Here is a 20,242-nt window from a genome sequence, read left to right on the forward strand (position 1 = left end):
AACCCCAGCTTAGATATAACTACAAAACCCTTCCTCAATCCTTTTACTGTATCTCAGTGTCTCTAATCAGTGACATCAACAAAGTATTACACTGTACATTGTAATACAGTATATACACGTTAACTCAAACAGAAGTTAACGATGCAATGCATTCTAGTATCTTCTACTCTTTTTCATTTTTCTAAAAATGCTTGTCATGACCCACTAGAGTGATTTTACAATTTATTAAGGGGTCATGACCTACAGTTCGAAAAATATAAAAAGCAATTTAACTTTGTCTTAAGTCACTATTATGAGCACATCAACTAACAACACTGTGCTATGAAATAGTAATGATTCGGTCTACTAAGGCATAGAATTGTAACTAAGAGCCAAATGAAATATTCTTTAGTTCTCATGTCTGTTTTTTGTAATTCTCTCATCTCTTAAATTTCTGTCATGCTATTTTTATTTCTCACTGCTGTCATTGTGTTCGCCTCTAAAAGTTTTGCCTTTCTATTGCTGGCAATGTGTAAATCATGTAAAGTAAAAGCAAATAAACTCTGAAAGAGGCCATGAAGAACTCGTCCTTTCTATAATCTCCACAAGCTTCAATGTAAAAACTGTAGGTCGTCTTTACTTAATTATCAAGTGTATTTCAGTAATGAAAATAACTACACAATCTCCACAAAAAAAGTTTTTGAGACCCAAAAGAAAAATGCACAATTTAGTACAAAACTAGCTTTTTCTTTAACTAAAACTATAATCAAGATTAATTTGGACTATTTACAAAGATTACTGCTAAAAATATTGTTTGATTCATAAAACGCATTAAGAACATAGAGGCAATCAAAAGTATTTGACCACTGACAAAACTGTTAGGTAAAGCATCTCATGGTAATATTCTTAAAAGAATACAACATTCTGAAGTTTCTATATACTTAATAAAAGTAAGTCACATTCATTATTACATCACCGACAAGTTTCATACCACAAACTGATGGGATTTACAAAGACACCATCATAGAATTACATTTTATCCAGTTCCCAAAATGCAGTTAGCTATTAAACATGGTATGAAATTGTTATTTTACAGCCACTTCAAGGCTAATACTACAAGCAATTCACATTAGAATATTTTTAAACTAAAAGGGATACCAGGGGCGCCTGGCTAGCTCAGTCCGTGGAACATGCGACTCTTTAATCTCAGGGCTGTGGGTTTGAGCCACAAGACGGTTGTAGAGATTACTTAAAAACAAAACCTTAAAAATATAAAAATAAATAAGGGGCACCTGAGTGGCTCAGTCAGTTAAGTGTCTGACTTCGGCTCAGGTCACGATCTCAGGGTTTGTGAGTTTGAACCACAAGTCAGGCTGTGCTGACAGCTCGAAGCCTGGAGCCTGCTTCAGATTCTGTGTCTCCCTCTCTCTCTTCCTGATCAGCGTTCTCTCTCTCTCAAAAATAAATAAATATTAAAAAAAAGTCTAAAAACGTAAAAATAAATTAAAAGCAATCTCAGGGGTGCCTGGGTGGCTCAGCTGGTCCAGCGTCCAACTTCAGTTCAGGTTCTCACAGTTCTCACGGTTCATGAGTTCAAGCCCGAGAGTTCATGCAAGCCCCACGTCAGGCTCTGTGCTGATAGCGTGGAGCCTGCTTTGAGTTCTGTGTCTCCCTCTTTCTCTGCCCCTACCCCACTCATGCTCTTTCTCTCAAAAATGAATAAACATTAAATAAAAACAAAATTTTTTTAAGGAATTTCAGATTTTCACATGACCACAACTGAAAATAATTTTCAGCAAATAAAACCTGAGGTTAATAGTTTTGACAAATTTTCATAAGCAACCCCCGACTCATAATACCAAGCCATTAAAAATAATACAACCAAGGACTTAACATTTAAGTCGATTTCATACCACATATGCACAAAATTACACGTATTTTTTAAAAAGATAAAGAACCAGACCTTCTATTTTACCGAGCCAAACCTCAAGGTTACAAAAAGATATCTTGAAGGTCAAGGACTGCCTGTGGTTGTCGCATTCTGTAAAATGCACAGCATGATCTTGTTTACGTCTAGGTCTGTGTTTATTTAAAGAGAGGGATATAATAAAATTCTACAAATAAGTTGCTTTGGGCAAGTCCCCTAACTTTTCGAAGCTTAGGGTTTTTTCCCTTCTACTTTAAAATAAGATTTTCTGTTATTTCTTCATCCTCCTCTAAAATTCTAGAGTTTTAGGAGAGAAACATTCTTTTAAGCTTATTTATTTATTTATTTTGAGATACAGAGAGAGTGTGAGCAGGGGAGGGGCAGAGAGAATCCCAAGCAGGCTCTGCAGGGAGCCCTGCCTTGGGGCTGGAAACCTTTAGGTCATGACCTGAGCCAAATCAAGAGTCAGATACTTAACCAACTGAGCCACCCAGGCATGAGGGAAATATTTTAAAAGACAATATATACTGTTGAATCCAAAACAGTATGTACCATTTGATTCCCTCTTGTTTATCATATATATGTTTATAAAAAGTCTGAAAAGATGAACTCCAAACTTCCAACAGTAGCTACTCAAAGAAAGATTGTGGATGATTTTAAAGAAGTTTGGGTTTTTTGATTCTCGGCAATCTTTTCTACAATGAGTATTTACAACTTACTATTTTTCAAATTATAAGAGGCAGAACTTTCAGATATAAATGAGGCAGTACCTGTAACAAGATTGTTTCTCTACTAATTTCAAGAATAAATCTGTTCTGGGGTGCCTAGGTGGAACAGTTAAGTGTCCAAGTCTTGACTTCAGCTCAGGTCATGATCTCATGGTTCGCAGGACTGAGCCCTGCATCAGGCTCTGTACTAACAGCACAGAGCCTGCTTGGGATTCTCTCTCCTTCCCTTCTCTCTCTCTCTCTCACAAAATTAAACAAACAAACAAACAAACAGACTAAATCTATTCTGTTGAGTCAACATGGATGGATCTACAGGGTATTATGCTAAGTGAAATAAGTCAGAGAGAGAAAGACAAATACCATATGATCCCACTCTTAAATGGAATCTTGAAAAAAATGAATAAACAAAAAGCAGAATCAGAACTATAAATATAGAGAATAAACTGACAGCTCTGGGGGGAAGAGGGGGAAATGAAGTCAGTCACAGGAATAAAAAGAGCATAAGGAAAACAGTCGATGATATTTTAATAGTGATGCAATGGGACAGATGGTAGCTATACTTGTGGTGAACATAGCATAATGCATAAACATATCAAATCGCTAAGTTGTACACCTCAAACTAATGTGACATTATGTGTCAACTATGCTCCAATTTTTTTAAAAAGGTAAAAAAAAGAAAAAGAAGAAGAAACCTGTTCTGGACACTGGTTCAAATACATCTCTTATCTCCGTTATACTCAGGCAGCTTAAGATCCCCTGCAGATCAGCGACCACATTCTCTACAAATCTTCCTATCACAAAGTATGAAATTTTATACATATATTAAATATATATAAGAGATATAAAAATCTCTTGAATTAATTGGCGTTTTAAATAACAGGGAAGTGGTTCATGACACCACTGCCTACAAAACTGCAAATCTGCTTTGTTTGGCAAGCACCTCAATGGAAAATACTACTATTGTACGAAGAAGATTCAAAAGCGTAAGACGTTCTTTTTGAGTAGAAAAATATACTTTAAGGATATCAGAAAACACATTAAGATACAGCTCGAACTTCTCCCAAGCATAAGTAATGCAAGGAAACGTTAGGAGTTCAAAATTAAAATTCTGAACGTTACAATTCTAGATTAAGATGCTACAACCTTTCAAAGGCTTGATACCAGCTTCACATTCACTGATGAGTAAATTTTCTGACAAAAACATCCCTATTTTTTAAGACTAACATCTAAGGAAGCAAAAAGACCTCAAGAGGAAAGAGCTTTCTACTTTTTTTATTTTAGTAACACTCTTGCTAAAAAAGACCACTGTATTGACCTAAAATATTGGTAGGGTAACAGTCATAGATGACCCAGATATGCTTCACAACAAACCAAAAACCAAACAAACAGAAACAAGTACTTTCACTTAAAAAGATACAGTAGCAGACAGGCCTGTTAATAAACTCTATTTACATGTCCAACAAAGTTGTCACATTCATTTGAAATAGCTACAAAATCAGGGTTTTGTTCAGGCTCAACTCTTTATAGGATACCAAAATACTATCACTACCCAAAATAGAAAATTTTAATTCCAGGGAAAAAAATCTTCTAAAAACTTAACACCTTTTTCAAGGTATAAAAACACACTTTGCTCGGGGCACCTGGGTTGCTCAGTCAGTTAAAGCATCGGACTTTGGCTCAGGCATGATCTCACCTTTTGTGAGTTCAAGCCCCGCATCAGGCTCTTGAGCTGACAGCTTGGAGCCTGAAACTTGCTTCTGATTCTGTGTCTTCCTCTGTCTGCCCCTCCCCTGCTCACCCTCTGTCTCTCTCAAAAATAAATAAACATTTAAAAAAAAAAATTTTTTTTAATTTTTTTTTTTTAACGTTTATTTATTTTTGAGACAGAGAGAGATAGAGCATGAACGGGGGAGGGTCAGAGAGAGAGGGAGACACAGAATCTGAAACAGGCTCCAGGCTCTGAGCTGTCAGCACAGAGCCCGACGTGGGGCTCGAACCCATGAACTGTGAGATCGTGACCTGAGCTGAAGTCGGACACTTAGCTGACTGAGCCACCCAGGCGCCCCTAAAAAAATTTTTTTAATTAAAAAAACAAAAACAAAAACACTTTGCTCTTGTCTAAGGAAATCCTCAGCATCCCAGAGACTGGAAAGCAAGTGCTTTCTGGTGAATGCACTAACCTGCCGTCCTGGACCTGAGCTGTGGCCTCCAGCCCGGCTATCCCTCTCCTGCAGACTTGGCTTCCCCCACAGCCATTTCTCTATTCTAATGGAGTGTTGTACAGCCTTTAGTCAATTGGAAACGTTTGTAGTAAGAACCAAGGACCGGTTTTCTCTCTGACATCTATGAATGCCTTAACCTCCTTTATTCTACATTCTTAAGTCCTAGTTAAGTATTCTTTTGAGAAGGAGCAGGGGAAGGGGCAGAGAATCCCAAGCAGGCTCTGCTCTGGCAGCTCAGCCCACCTCAGCCCAATGCAGAGGATCATGACCTGAGCTGAAACCAAGAGTTCACATGCTTAACCGACTAAGCCACCCAGGCACTGCAGTGCCCTATTAGCCTTACATCTCTGAACGGTGAAACAGTTCAATGAGATAAGAAATAACCAGGAAAAAATAACAATTACAAAATAAAAACACACTTTGCCATGGTAAAAGTAAATTCTAACACAGCTATAGGACCAAAAACAATTTTTTTTTTAAAAAATCAGTTCCTCCTTTAAGTCAAAACATATGGCTATTGAATAGTTATGATATGAGTTAACATCCCCTGTGTAAAATTATAACGGTCTAATTAGACATGGAAAATACACCATGAAGGTTTTGACTTTTCAAATGCAGTATCTTTAAGCAACTACAGGCTTACTTTTTTGACAAAGATAGACAATTTGATGTAGGTGTTTGCCCAACTTAAAAAGTGTATTTTTTCTCTAGGTACTGAGAATGAAAACTAAGCCAATTAGGTTAAAATAAATAAGCCCAGTAGAAAACCAAAAATGTACACCTTTCAATAAATAGCCTTCTATAGCTCACCTCTGATGACCTAAAAATGCCAATTAATTTTTTTTTGGTCCAACTACAAATTTCGTTATTATCAATACACACGTAAAAGAATGAATTAATAAAGGATGATGCAGTTTAAACCTTATAAATTACAAATGGGGCCATATGACTAATTAATCTAGATCAAAAGCAAATGGCTAACTACTTCACCTTCAAAACTTTGTTCAAATGTTACCTGCTCAAAGAAGCCTTGCCAACCCATTTAAAACTGCATCCCACTGCCTTTCCCCACATTGCCATATTATACCCTTAATCTGCTCTCCTCTAATCCCCCATAGCTCCTACCTAATATCAGATCTAGTGTGCTAATTTAATGTCTCTTGTTTATTGTCTGGTTCATTACGTTAAATTGTAAACACCAGAAAAGCAGCTATCTTTGTTTTATTCACTGGCATATCCCAAGCACTTATAACTGCCTGTACATAGATTTTCAATCATTTTATGTGTTCAATGATGTCAAAGTTTTTAGGCTCTTCTAAGAAATATTTTAAAAGATGAGTATCTTGCAAATATTTAAGTGGAAGCATGATGAAAAATTACACTACACTGCAGCGTAATTTCCACGTTGCAATGCCTTCAGAGAAAGCAGCAATGAAAGTACTAAGCTGAAAATTACTAAAATAAGTTTTTATTCACATTTAATCCTGTATCCAAAGAAACTGTAATGTTATATTATTTAGGACTGGGAATGGGGTAACAGAATTGTAAACCCATTATTTTTTTAAATAGGGAAGAAAATGTGGGAGTAGAAGAGATATGGGTTAGCCAGTGATAATTCCCAATAGTGCCATGAAATTATATAAAAGTTAACAAAGATAGCTTGGTCACTGGCTAACAACTAATAAAAAATACTTTTAGATGACTAAGGGAGATTAACAACAACAAAAGCTTCAGAACAAGTTTCTCAGAACTTTCATTCCTCTACTAAGTAACTGAGTCTTTGGAAGTATGAGCACAATAGATAAACCATGTATCCTCATTAGTGTTAACAGTTACTGTTTTCAAAGCATCTTCCCATATATTATTTCATTAAGTCCTCAGAGAAACCAAATTCAAACTCAAGTGTAAATAATCAGGTAGCTAACAAAAGCACTTAATAACGTATTCACTTGACAGTAAGTGCAACTTTTCCCTTGAAAATCCCCCACAGTGTTTGACAAAGAAACCATTCTATAGAAGAGCCACCTTCTTGGCAATGGAAACTAATACAAGTCTTCTGAAGAGTAATATGGCACAGCTAGCAAGAGCCATAAAAATCCTGAAGCCCTTTGACCTAGTAAAAACCACTCCTGGGAACTTTCTCTAAGGCAATAATTAGACTGAAGCCAAAAGCTATTAGTATAAAGATGTTTACTGCACCACTATCTAGCATAGTAAAGGTGGAAACCCAAATTCCAACAATAGGAGAATGGTTAACCAAAAACCTAAAAAAAGTTTGTAACACAATGCTAAGGAGAAAAAAACAACACAAATAACATACATAATCGCTAAAGCCACATAAACATGAAAATGTAAAAGGCAAAAATAAGAATTAGATTAATGCAGACTTTAACATTATGGGTATGTTGTTCTAATATAAAACCACCTTCTAAAACATACATGACAATTTAAGACAGAATAAGTTTTTGAAAGCCATGAAAATCCACTATTCAAGTTAAAAAAAAAAAAAAGTCAAGTATGATGAAATGTTATTTAAAGACGACATGTGAATTTCTAGACATTCAAGAATATTTTACTACTTTTCAACATGTCAAACCCAAAGCTGCATTCTCTCTCCTCACCTTTGGCCCCAGAAACGTATTTTAACTGCTGATACACACAAACGTAATGTGAGGAGACTCTAGAAATTGTAATCAATTTACAAAGAACCCAGGAACAATAGTTCAAAATCAAAAGGAATTCTACAAGTACCTTTAAAATCCTGTATAAGAATAAAAACATCTCTTACCTATCAAAATGAGTTAAGGGCCAGAATGTATGTCTCAAATAAAAGAACAAGGACTTAAAGCAAGGAAGAATTTAAATTAACCTTGGATGTTCGTGAAGCCTCAAGAAACAGAAAAAGATCTTTGGTACTAAAACATTCCATATTTTTTTGATCACTTAAGCCACTCCGGAACAAATTCTTTATTATTAAATTTTTAAGCCTAAGGAGAGCTGATGCAACTTAAAAGCATAAGTATTATTTTTCAATTATTTGAACAAGCTGAATATATCTGCTAAATTTCTGAGACCTAAGAAGAAAAAAAAGATATCCTTTTCAATAAAAATTATGTACAAAATTTTTTCCATTTTTCACTATGGATGCCAGTGAAAAAGGGAAACGGAATTACAGAATCCTAAGCGAAAGAGCTGGGAAAATAAGCACTTCATCTGAACTAGTTGGACTAGGTTAACGTTTGTGGGTGGTTCAGAGAAGGGGCAACTCTGGGGGTGTGGGTAGGGTAGAAGTAAGAAAACCAATGTTGGCCCTTCCCCCTCCCTAGAAGGAAGCACAATTCCTTAAAAATCAGCTCTGATTCATCTTGACGGATAACTTCTCCTGTCATAAATGAGAATTCTTTGGAAATAGATTGCTGAAAACCTGTTTTCAAAAAGAAAACTCAGTGCATGAAACTAAAAAAAAAAAAAAAAAAATCCCCTTACCCCACCTTCTAAAGCCCAGGATGTCTGTCTAGGGAGGACCCTCGTCGTCGAATCTGCCAACCCCGCCTAGGCCTAGCGAAGGCACGGTAGTGCCGGCAACACGGATGGGCTCGGGGCACAAGGGAAATGGTCTTGCGTGCCCTTGGTGAGCCCTGGCGGCACTCCCCAAGTTAAGGACACTGGCCACAATGGAATGGAGTCTATTGACATTTGCTGCCCCGTTTGAACACTAAGCATTTTTTCTTAGTTCGTGAAACACGAACTGACAACCACCCCCCCCCCACACACACCCCCAACAGGCCTTCCCGCACAAACACACCCTCCGGAGTCAGACCCGGTTAACTGAGACAACACAGAGATCCTAGTCCCTACCACAAACCTAGGTGCATGGTGGGGGAAAGGGGGAGACGACGCAAGTAAACACCTGCATTTCTGCCTTTAGGAACCCCACCACGTCCCCAGCTGCAATCCCTCTCCGCTCGAAATTTCAAAAATTAGGGTGAGGGTTGGGGAAAATTTTGCACCGTGCCCGCTCCCTGCCACCCACCACCATCCCCTTATGTCCCCAATCTGGCCTGGACTTCTGACGCACGCCTGGGTCCGGCCCTCGCCCACCACTATTCAAAGGCGCCTTCTCCTCGGCGGCCTCGAAACAGCAATGCGGATCGGCCACCACCCGCGGCGGAGAGGCCTTGCGGGGGAAGGAGGGAGGCCGGGAGGGGGCCGGGCACTCCCCCACCCCTTCCTCAGGTGGGGGAGGGCGGAACGCTGCGGGAGACTGCACGGAGCCCGACGATTCCAGAGGCGTCCGGGAGCCCCCGCCGCCGTGTTAGATTTAAATGCGGAGGGGTGCGGGGGGCCACTACCCGCCTCAATCCGGTTCTTCGACCTTTCCCAGGACAGAGAGTGGGGGTGCTGAGGGGCGCTTCACAGACCCTACTGATTCCAGATGAGCCCCTTTAACGGACAGGGGGGACGCTGCCCTAACTTTCCCCCCTCCCTCGTTATTCCCCAATGGGGGAGTTGGCAAGTTTCGAGAGACTGAACCAAAACCTAAAGACCATTCCACGTTAATATTTAAACTGCGGGGTGGGGGCGCTGCCCAAGCATCCCCTCCATGTTGGGGTTAAAGGAGGAACAGAGACTGACAAATGCTGAGACCTGTGAACCCCTCCCCAACACTTAAATGGAGAGGGGGAGGCTGCCCAGTCCTTCCATCTTGACCGTTTGGGGGAGGGGATGGGGATGTTGCTGGAGACTGGACATGACCTGACATTCCCGGAGGGATCCCGCAGCGGCCCCCACCCAAACCCCCGGGCTCCAGAGGGGGAGTGGGAGCCCCACCCCCACTGCGGGCCCCCAGCCCACCCCACCAAGCCAGGCCGGTCACGGGGCGGGGACGACGGTGTGGGCCGCGGGGGAGGGGACGCGAGGCCCAGGCTCGTCCAGGCCCGGAGCGGAGGGGGCTGGGGCGCGACACCCACCTGCCCAGGCCGGGCCGCCCGCCGCCTGCGCTCGCCGCCGCCACCGAGGAGGAGGAAGCCACTGCCGAAGACGACGAGATTGAGGACGGCGACGGCGCGGTGGCGGGCGACGTGAGAAGGCCGCCGCTGCCGCCGGGCTTACGGGCATTGGCAGCCGCGGGCGGCTGCTGCTGCTGCTGCTGCTGCTGCTGGGGCTTCAGCGACATGGTGAGAGGCCCATACACCGGCCCGCACGCCGGGCGGGGACAGCCGGGAGCCGGGCGCGCCGAAGAGACGCCGGAGCGCGGCGGGGACGCGCGGGCGCCGAGCGGGGAGGCGCGGGATGGCGCGGCCGGGGGGGTGCCCGGGCCGGCGAGAGGGAGAAGGAGAACGACGAAGGGGCGGGGAGGCCCGCTGAAACCGAGGAGCCGCCGGGAGCCGGGCAGGGACGCGCCGCCGCCGTTGCCGTTGCTACCAAAACAGTCTGAGGCGGAGGGAGGCGAGCGCTGCCCGGAGGGAGGGGGGCCGGGGCCGGGCGGGGGAGGGGCGGCGGAGGGATACGGGCCCGGAGCCGCGCCGCCGCCGCCGCCCCGCCCGCCCCGCCGCGCCGGCCGCGGGAGCGAGCGCCGCCCGGGCCACCTGGCCGCGGCGAAGCGGCGTGGCTCGATGGCCGCTGCGGGGCCCCGAGGAGCTGCGGCCGCCGAGCGCATCGGGGGTCGGGCACACAGAGACGCCGCGTGGCGACGCCGGGTGGGCGCGGTGGTGCGGGAAGGGGACTCTTTACCGGAAGTCGGAAGGGTCGGACGGAAGCAGAACGTGAGACGACCCCGGGGCCGGGAGGGACACGTGAGGAGCGGGCGCCGCGCTGGGCCGCATTCGCGGGGGTCGGGTGAGGGCCCGGCGGCCGGCCCGGCCCAGATCCGCCCTCCTCGAGGCGGGTCTGCCCTTCGGGAGGGCGTGTCTGTCTTCGCCCTCGGGGCCGGCCTAGTCCAGAGGACGGGAGGGAAGTGTTTCTTCCCCGCCCCCCCAGTAATCTTTCAGTGTTTTCAGACTGCTGGGAGAGTCCGTGTTTACCCCCACCTGATGCAACCTCCAGCATGGACTGCGAGTCCCTTCAGGGCGGAGACTGTCTTGCTACGTAAGAAGCATCTAGAACACAAGCATCCCATAGTTGTCTTTGTATCCCCAGCACCTGGCACACAGTGGGTTCTCACCGCGTTACTGGATGTCTAAAGGCAGTCCTTTTTTTTCCCCTGCCAAGACTAGCAAGTTTGGAGTCGAGCAACCTCCCCGGGCCACCCACATCTGGTTACCTTTACCCTACTTTTTCCACCCCAGCAACATAGTAGCCAGAAAGCTCTTTTTGGGTATCTGACCTTCATTTGAACCCATTTTCCCTCACTTGAACTTCTTTTTTTCCTTATTCATGAGACTCAAAAGGAAATGTACGTGATTGGTAGAGCTATGGATAATGGGGTCTCCCGTGGTGGAAACAGAGCAGACCTCACAAGAATGTGCGAACTTTAGACCTTGACCCCTTTAGAAGTTTTACTTTAACTTAGATTGCTAGCCAGCACAGTAGTCTATTTTTTAAGTGTTGCAATTAAACTGGAAGCAAACAGATAATTTTTTTGAGTGAAGAATCTAGGCTTTTAAGTAAAATTACTTAAGGAAATGATAGGGGGGGAAACACCAAAATTCCCCCTCAACTTACCAGAATTGTCAGATAAAGGTAAAGACATAGAAAAACTTGGGAGAATGATTAAGCCACAAGTCTCCAGTAACCAAATGGAAATTAATCTCCTAGATAGTCCAGGCAAAAATTATTATATTCTACAAGTATGTGAAATGTAGGAAATCAGCTTTATCTCCCATCTGAAGTAAAAAGAAGGTTGACAAGAAAAAGAAAACTATTCTTTTAAGCCAACAGTTGCAAAATCCTTTAAAATTTAACCCAAAGGAAATTGAGATGAAAAAAAAGAAAAAAAAAACAGAGGAGGGGGGGGAAAAATAGAAGGACCATAACAGAAATACAATCAACTTTCTCTGGTTTAATGATTTGATAGTTAACCATGTCTGGGACCAAGATCCCAGAATTAAGTCTTAAGACCAAACTGCAGACAGGTGGGAGATTGAAGGGAGTGGAATAAGAAAACCTGAAGCTGACAGCTGAACTTGATTTGCTTTAGGCTTAAGAAAGCTCCAAGTTTTCACCCACTATCGTTGAAAATATATTCAACAACTTATTGAGGTATAATTTTCATATTATAAAATTTACCCATTTTGTTTACAAACCAATGATTCTCAGTAAATCCACAGAGTTATGCAACCATCACCATTAATTTCAGAACATTTCCATCACCCCAAAAGGATGCTTACACCCATTTGCACTCACTCCTGGTTCCCATTCTCAGCACCAGCAACCACTAATCTACTTTCATCAGATTTATCTGTTCTAGACATATCCATATAAATGGAATATAACAATAGGTGGTCTTTCACTTAGCATAATGTTTTGGAGGTTTATCTATGTCATAGCATGTATCAATGTTTAATTACTTATTATCACTGAGTAGTATCCCATTGTATGGATGTATCACATTTCCCCTATCTCCTCACCAGTTGGTGGACTTTTAGTTGTTTCAAGTTGGGGGCTATTATGAATACTACCACTATGAACATTTGCAAAGTATGTCTTCGTGTGGATACATGTTTTCATCTCTCTTGAACAGATGCCTAAAAATGGAACGTTGGGTGGTATTGCAAATTTATATTTAACTCTTGTCTTTTTTAAGATTTTGTTTTTTAAGTAATCTCTACACTCAACATGGGGCTCGAACTCACAATCCTGAGATCAAGAGTTGCATGCTCTACCAACTGAGCCAGTCAGGCACCCCTATATTTAACTTTTTAAAGATACTATCAAACTCTTTTCCAGAGTGACTCTGCCATTTTACATCCACACCTGGAATGTTTGAGGGTTTATCATTAAAATGCCACTTCTGCTTTTATACTAAAATGGAAACTAAGAGAACCTTTACCATCGAGTCTGTTTTGTACACACACCCCTTTTTTATTTGCCGAAGGAAGATCACCACCCAAAACCAAGGATGTGTTTTATTGCAAAGCTTTCACCTAAATTCTGGACATCTAAAGATGTGGCTATTTAACAGCAACTGTGACATCACTTCAGGGGGCTTAAGCTTTCAATGTAAATGTCAGGGGGCCACTGGGTGGCTCAGTTGGTAAAGCGTCTGACTCGATTTCGGTTCAGGTCATGATCTCATGGTCAGTGTGGAGTCCTCTTAAGATTCTCTCTCCCCCCCCCCCCTTTGCCTCTGCTTCTCCTCTCTCCCTCTCTCTCTCTTTCCCCTCTCTTTCTCTCAAAAACAAACAAACAAAAAAAAAGTTTTTTTTTTAAACAAATGTAAATATCAGGATAATGCACCTGAAGACAAATGGTGTGGTAGGCAACCTGTAAGATGACCCCACGCAATCCTGTTCTCCTGGGGTTCAGACCCCATGAAAGCTCTACCACTTGAATTTCCACCGGACTACTGGCTTCCTTCAAACAAAAAGTTTGAAAAAAGTATGGGCTTCCAATTCCGAGATTAGGTTATAAAAAGACTGTGGCTTTTGTTTGGGATGGTCTTGTCTCACTCATGTGTTTGAAGGAAGCTAGCTGCCATGTTGTGAACTACCCTACGAAGAGGCCTACATGGCAAGGAATTGTTGTGTATGAGCACAGCAGTGAGGACCTGACGGCTGCCAACAGCCGTGTGGGGAGCTTGGAAGCGGATCATCCCCCAATCCAGACTTGATGTGGCTACAGCCCTGATCAAAGCATCTTAATAGGCTTTGTTAGAGACCCTGAGCTAGAGGTGCTCAGTTTAGCCACACCAGATTCCCAACCCTTTTGTTGTTTCAGTCAACAAGTCCCGGCCTAATCTGTCATGCAGCAAAAGACAGCCAATACAGATGACCAAAAAAGTGCATTTCCTATGATTTCCATGTGCGTTCAGAATTCTTTAAAGGGGTGCCTGGCTGGCTGAGTTAGTGGAGCATACGACTCTTGATCTCAGGGTTGTGAGTTTGAGCCCCATGTTGGGTGTAGAGATTACTTAAAAATAGAATCTTTAAAATTAAAAATAATTCTTTAAAAACAAATGCTGAAATCAGATATATCATATCCAATAGAATGTAAATTTTTGAATGCTTCCCAAATGACTTTCAGGCAGCCATTTAAACCAAACCAACAAGTGTCACTGGAGAGTTGTCATCAAAGACAATGAAGAACATTGTCCCAAAGGAGTTCTGAGATTGAGAAATAGTGCTAAAATTTAAACTTCAAAAATAATTGTTACCATTCCAACCACTATTTCAGAAATGAAAAGAGTATCAAGTGAGGAGGCATATAGGGAGAGCCTTTCAAACTTGGGAATCTAGTCCTGTGAATTCTATACTTGCTTTTTGATTTTCAATGACCCTTCAGTGAGCCACAGGGCCCTTTAATTTTCATCACTTCACTGATTAATCAAGTCTGAGGATTTGGGGATGAAAAACTGATGTAACCACGCAAAGCAGAAATGCAAAGAGTGATTTGCTATCTCTCAGAACAGCAGCACACATCAGATGATCCAGTATTTCCAGTAATTCATTTTTCTGCAATCATTTCTTTTCAGCTCTCTTCATTGGATCATGTTTAATGTATGATGATACATTATTCACTCAATACTCTTGATTTCACTTTCAAAAGCATGAAAATTAATTCAAATCAAAACTAACATGCACCCCCCAAAAATCCATCCTCTTCAAGTTTTTGCATAGACCAATCCTCATTTTAAAAAAAGAGAGAGAGCAGATGTAATTTCAAAAATAGGACCATGGCTAATTAAACCAGTGTTTTTTTCTAACCATGGTTACTCAGAATTCTTAGAGGCTAATCTATTTGTAGACACTCCAGGAATCCCAAAAGACTAAAAGCAATAAAAAAAAAAAAAGAAAGAAAGAAAGAAAAAGAAAAAGTGTATGGTGTGGAGTGCTTCCAGGAGGGCATTATTTAAACACCTTGTGTGCAAAGTAACAACTTTCCCATAGATTTGAAAAAACAGAGGTGGGGGGTGCCAAAATAGTAGGGAACACAGCAACATTATCTGAAAAGCTTTTAAATGAGTCTTTCCTTCACACAAGCACACTTCTGGTTGTTAAGTTGCTCATTTTGTTTTACCTTGTGGGACAGAATAATGATGCGGTGACATTATTCCCGAAGCAAAAGCTGGATGCCAGCTGAAATAGACACAGAAGAAAGAATTCTTTACTCTTCTTTGGAATTGCTTGCACTGCGCAGAGCCAGAAATTTAAAGAAACTCAGCCTTTTGTTTTTCCTCATTTCTCTCTTTTTGTTTTCATTCCCCCCCTTTTTGGGGTGAATTTTGTGGGCCGCCTGTTGTTCCAGCGGCCAGATTTATGGAAACCAGAGATTTGAAGCATGCACCATTTGGAGAATTGCAGGAGGGGATTTAAAATTGATGTGTGCAGCAACACTGACAGCTGAAGTGGGCATTAGCACGGGAGCTTGTTAAGTTTGCTACAAGATACTAGGAACCCTACAATAGAGCCCCCAGAGGGATCAGACTATAATTAATACTAGCTAGCACTGCTGACCTATCATCTCAGAATGAAGACTTGGATTCTTATTCCAGAGTGGAATCAGATACCAGCTTAACAATACTCCCTGTCTTGGCTAAGTCCCCATATTACCAAAACGACTTATTTTCCATAAGGTAGGCCTGGACTAGAGAATGAGGATGATAATAATTGCAGGTCCTTATATAGCGTCCACTATGGGCCAGCTCTGTTCTAAGTGCTTTTTTTTTTTTTTTAATATTTTTTTAATGTTTACTTATTTTTGAGAGAGAGAGAGTGTGAGCGGGGAAGAGGCAGAGAGAGAGGGAGACACAGAATCTGAAGAAGGCTCCACGGTCTGAGCTGTTAGCACAGAGCCCGATGCGGGGCTCGAACTCACGAACCAAGAGATCATGACCTGAGCCAAAGTTGAATGCTTAACCGACTGAGCCATCCTGGTGCCCCCTAAGTGCTTTCTACATAAGAACTCATGTAATCCTCACAATACCCACTGATTCTTAATGGAAAGGGAGAATTTTGCACTGCCTCCTCCCCGCCCCGGGGGACATTTGGAAATGTCTAGAGATATCCTTGGTCGTCACAATTGAAGAGTAAATGCGGGGTGCCTGGGTGGCTCAGTCGGTTAAGTGTCTGACTTCAGCTCAGGTCATGATCTCATGGTTTGTGAGTTCGAGTCCCGTGTCGGGCTCTGTGCTGACAGCTCAGAGCCTGGAGCCTGCTTCGGATTCTGGGTCTCCTTCTCTCTCTGCCCTTCCTTCACTCGTGCTCCGTCTCTCTCTCTCTCTCTCTCTCTCTCTCTCTCTCTCTCTCTCCCATAAATCAAATTTAAAAAAACTTTTGAAGAGTAGATGTTACTGGCATGCTGTGAGTGAGGCCAGGATGCTGCTAAACACACTACAGTGCATAGGACAACTCCCCTCCCCCACAAAGAATTATCCCCCTCCAAATGTCAGTAGGGCCAAGGTTGGTAGAGAAACCCTGCATAGCCCTGCGAAGTAGATAGGATTATTATTGCCATGTGACAGATGGGGAGACTGAGGCACAAAAAGTTTAAGTCGTTTTGCCTATGGCCACATTCATTAAATGTTAGAGCTAGGATCGGAACCCAGGCAGTGGCAGGCTGCCTGCAACATCCGGTCTCTAAACCGCTCTCCTATATAAAATAGTGAAAGCCTAAGAGGGCTCTCTGAGGAAAACAAACTTTTCTTCTTGGTTTCATCAAAGGCAAGGTTCTGGTGACCTGGCAGCACTTACCGACTGCCTGTCGCTGGATTAGAGAGAGAAGGGACGAATGTTAAACGTCCCCATCTACAGCTGGCAGAGCCCATTAACACTGAAACTGCCCCTTTCCTCTGGCCCAACAAAGGTGGAGAGATGAACGCGCGAGGATGACCCCCGCAGTGCTGTTTGGAACAGAGAACAGAAGCCCCATCAGCAGGGAGCAGTCAGATGCCTCATAGAGTATCCTAAATGCAGCGGAAGATGCGATATTCTCAGCTGTGCAGTGAGAAAGAGGCAGAGCTTCACACTGATCCAAAAGGATCTTTAAAACCTGTTGTTTAAAAAAAGAAAAAAAACAAAACAGGTAACCATGGGAGGCGACAGATACTAATTCACTGGATTATGGGAACCATTTCACAGCGTCTACATAGATCAAACCATCACCTTGTCTACTTTAAATATATTGCTTTTTATTTGCCAATTATTCTTCAGTAAAGCCGGGGGGTGGAGGGAACTTGTTAAGCCAAAAGCAAAAAATTGTAAAACAAAACAAAAAAAAAATTCATAAAAAAATGTGTAGATGGTCTTGTATGGTATACACTTACTTGTGTTAAACAAGTATGTATTATATATTATTATATTATATTATATTATATTATATTATATTATATTATATATTTTTTTACCTGTGTTTATATGCATACATCTAAATTAGATGGGGCAGGAAAAAAACTGATACTGGAGGACTAGGGAGAAGGAAAATATACTTTATATCTTTTGCACTGTTGGAAATTTCATTTTTGAAAATTTGTCTTATCATGTGCACATATTACCTTTTATTAAAAAAATAACAATAGAATATTAGGGCATCGGTAAGAGTAACTACTGTTTCCATAACACTTCATAGTTTACAAAGAACTTTTATCTGTAGGATTTCCTTTGGTGCCCCCACCATTACAGAGATGGTGACACCAGGGCAGAGAAGTGGCCTGAGCCACCTCAGGTCACTTACTGCTGACTCCTTCACATCCTTCTCTTTCCCACTTCCCAAAGTAAGATCAATTACTGTCCCTACCACTTCAATTTTGTTTTATTCAACCACAAACTGTCCTTCTCAAACTCTAGGCAGTAAATTCTGGTTCCCATAGAAAGAGAAAAAAAAGACTAGTTTCAGGAGCTTTTCACCCCCACCCCCATCCCTTTCTGCCACATTTATATTGTTTTCTGCTGAAATGCTAGCTCAACTAAATAGATGAACTAGGGATCAGGTAGACCCGTTCACCTCCAGCACCTACAGAGTCAGTCTGTAATAGGCACTTAATAAACCTGAGCTCACTTGATTTGGTAGAGAATAGTTCCCAGTTTATACATGTTTGCTTTTTTGGACCTACAATGGCATATGCTTCTTATTTAGACCTGCTAATGACTACCAGCCATGGGCCAGAATGGTGGGGCCAACATCCAAGGCCACCCCCTAATGACCCAAGCATTTCCAGGCAGTGAGAGGGGCAGTCAGACAATTAGGCTGCTTTACCCATGTGTTTCCATCACACGTGGTTTGGGCAGAGTTTTCATTCACTCACTGGATAAAGCTTACTTCTCTTCCAGTTAATAGCTTGTGATGCGACCTTATAGGCATTCGGGAAAGTGTCAGTCTAGTTCATCCGAGACGCTGAAGCCAGGAAACCACAAGGGGCCTCCTGGGGAACTACTCTTAGTCACCAGACTCCAGCAGCCTGGAGGAAGTTATTGCTGAGGCCCTATGAGAGCTGGATTCACTCTCCTATGATCAGGACTCCCATTCTCTTCCATTGCACATGTGGCTCATTTCTGTCCTCAGTGTGTCAATACAGAACAAGCGTTCAGGTAGCAAATAAGCAGTGGCTAGGCTTCTGATATCCTGAAAATGACTCAGGAATCCTGTTACTGCAATTTCTGATAATCTTAACACATTATTTTGTTGTTGTTGTTGTTATTGTTATAAGCCTTTTTAAGAACATACTAAATGTTTGTGTATCGGTTAGCATTTGCTGTGTAACAAACTACCTCCAACATAGTGGCTTAAAACAACAAACTTTTTTTTCCCTTAAAGTTCTGTGGGTTGGCTGAACAATTCTTCTTTTCTGGGCTGACTCAATTGGACTTGGATGGTCTAGGATGGCCTCACTGACATTGCTGGCAGTTGGCTCTAGGTCAGCTGGAGTGGATCAAGACAACTTGGCCAGTATCTCTAATCATCCCATAGACTGGCCTAGACTCATTCACATGGTGGTGGTCACACAGGTCCCAAGAGCAGCAAGGAAAGGCAAGCCCTAATGCACAGGCACTCTTCATATCTCTTCTTGTGTCACATTTTTTAAAAAGTTTATTTATTTCAAGAGAGAGAGCATGCATACATGAGCACAAGTGCGAGTGGGGGAGGGGCAGAGAGAGAGGGAGGGAGAGAGAATCACAAGCAGGCTCCACTCTGTCAATGTAGAGCCCGATGTAGGGCTCACTCTCATGAACTGTGAGATCATGGCCTGAGCCAAAATCAAGAGTCAGTCGCTTAACCAACTGAGTCACCCAGGTGCCCCTGTGTCACATTTTCTAATGTCACATTAGTCAAACCCAAGTCCAGATTTGAGGGCTGGTGAAATAACAAGCTGCAAAATTATTTTGCAAAGGACAGGCCAAAGGGAGGGAAGGAAAGATTTTTTGTGGCCCTTTTTTGTAATCTGTCACAATCAGGGATGGGATAATTTGAAAAATCTATTTAAACCTCATTATTATTTTTTCTTTTAATACGATGACTTCCAGTATTCAGAAGAAAGCTGAGAAACCTACCTTAACAATCTGATGACTTCCAAACCTCCAGATTCTTGGTCATCTCACTCAAGACTGCTAGAAGCATCCTGAAGAAAACAGCACCATGTGTATTTTCTGCAAAGCTGGTTTCGATGATTAATCTTATGTGTCAGCTTGACTGGGCAATGGGATGCCCAGATATATCTGGTTAAACATTATTTCTGGGGTGTGTCTGGGAGGGGGTTTCCAGAAAAGATTACCACTTGAGTTGGTAGATTGAGTAAAGCAGATTGTCCTCTCCATTGTGTGTGGGCATCATCCAGTTCACTGAGGACTGAGAACAAACATGCAGAAGAAGGGAGAATCCTCTGGTTGACCAGTTGAGCTGGGTCCTCGGTCTTCTGCCCTCAGACTGGCACTTAACATCATCAGTGCTCCTTGTTCTCAGGCATTCAGACTTGAAATTGAATTACACCGCCAGCTTTCCTGGGTCTCCAACTTGCAGATGGCAGATTGTGGGACTTTTTAGCCTTTATAATTACATAAGCCAATTCCTTATAATAAATGTCTCTACATACGGATAGACGTATCTCTTGTTGGTTCTGTTTCTCTGGACCCTAGCTAACACACTGACTGGTTCTCCAGAAATGCAATCACATGACCTTAGGAAGGTCATCCTCATTATCCTTCGTTGACAATGAAGGCTGCACTAGATGTTCTCAAGTTGCAAGGGAACATTTTTTTTTTTAATGATTTTTAAGTAATCTCTATACCCAGCGTGGG

The 20,242-nt window shown here is 42.4% G+C and overlaps 1 protein-coding gene and 1 long non-coding RNA gene across 14 annotated transcripts in view; one reads left to right on the top strand and one right to left on the bottom strand.

Annotated features, from left to right (window-relative positions):
- The window catches only part of ATXN2 (ataxin 2), a 146,269-nt gene extending 135,921 nt beyond the window's left edge, over positions 1 to 10,348 (bottom strand). For 6 of the 13 annotated variants that reach the window (XR_008422119.1, XR_008422118.1, XR_008422115.1 and 3 more), the window contains exon 1: positions 9,827 to 10,348. Coding sequence is in view for 8 of the 13 variants with exons in the window: in XM_053902026.1 (XP_053758001.1) it covers positions 9,827 to 10,032 (206 nt within the window). In the remaining 5 variants the exon portion in view is untranslated. The remainder of the gene's footprint in view (positions 1 to 9,826) is intronic. The other 7 variants (XM_053902023.1, XM_053902022.1, XM_053902024.1 and 4 more) reach the window with 4 other exon arrangements.
- A 306-nt stretch (positions 10,349 to 10,654) lies between these two features.
- On the top strand, positions 10,655 to 20,042 carry LOC109277646 (uncharacterized). Its single transcript, XR_002085256.2, has 3 exons — positions 10,655 to 10,943; positions 16,818 to 17,036; positions 19,472 to 20,042. It is a non-coding gene; the product is annotated as an uncharacterized LOC109277646 (long non-coding RNA).
- The last annotated feature ends 200 nt before the right edge of the window (positions 20,043 to 20,242 follow it).

This window comes from Panthera pardus, unplaced genomic scaffold, assembly GCF_024362965.1.
Source record: "Panthera pardus isolate Hobbes unplaced genomic scaffold, ASM2436296v1 HiC_scaffold_15, whole genome shotgun sequence".
NCBI lineage: Eukaryota > Metazoa > Chordata > Mammalia > Carnivora > Felidae > Panthera > Panthera pardus.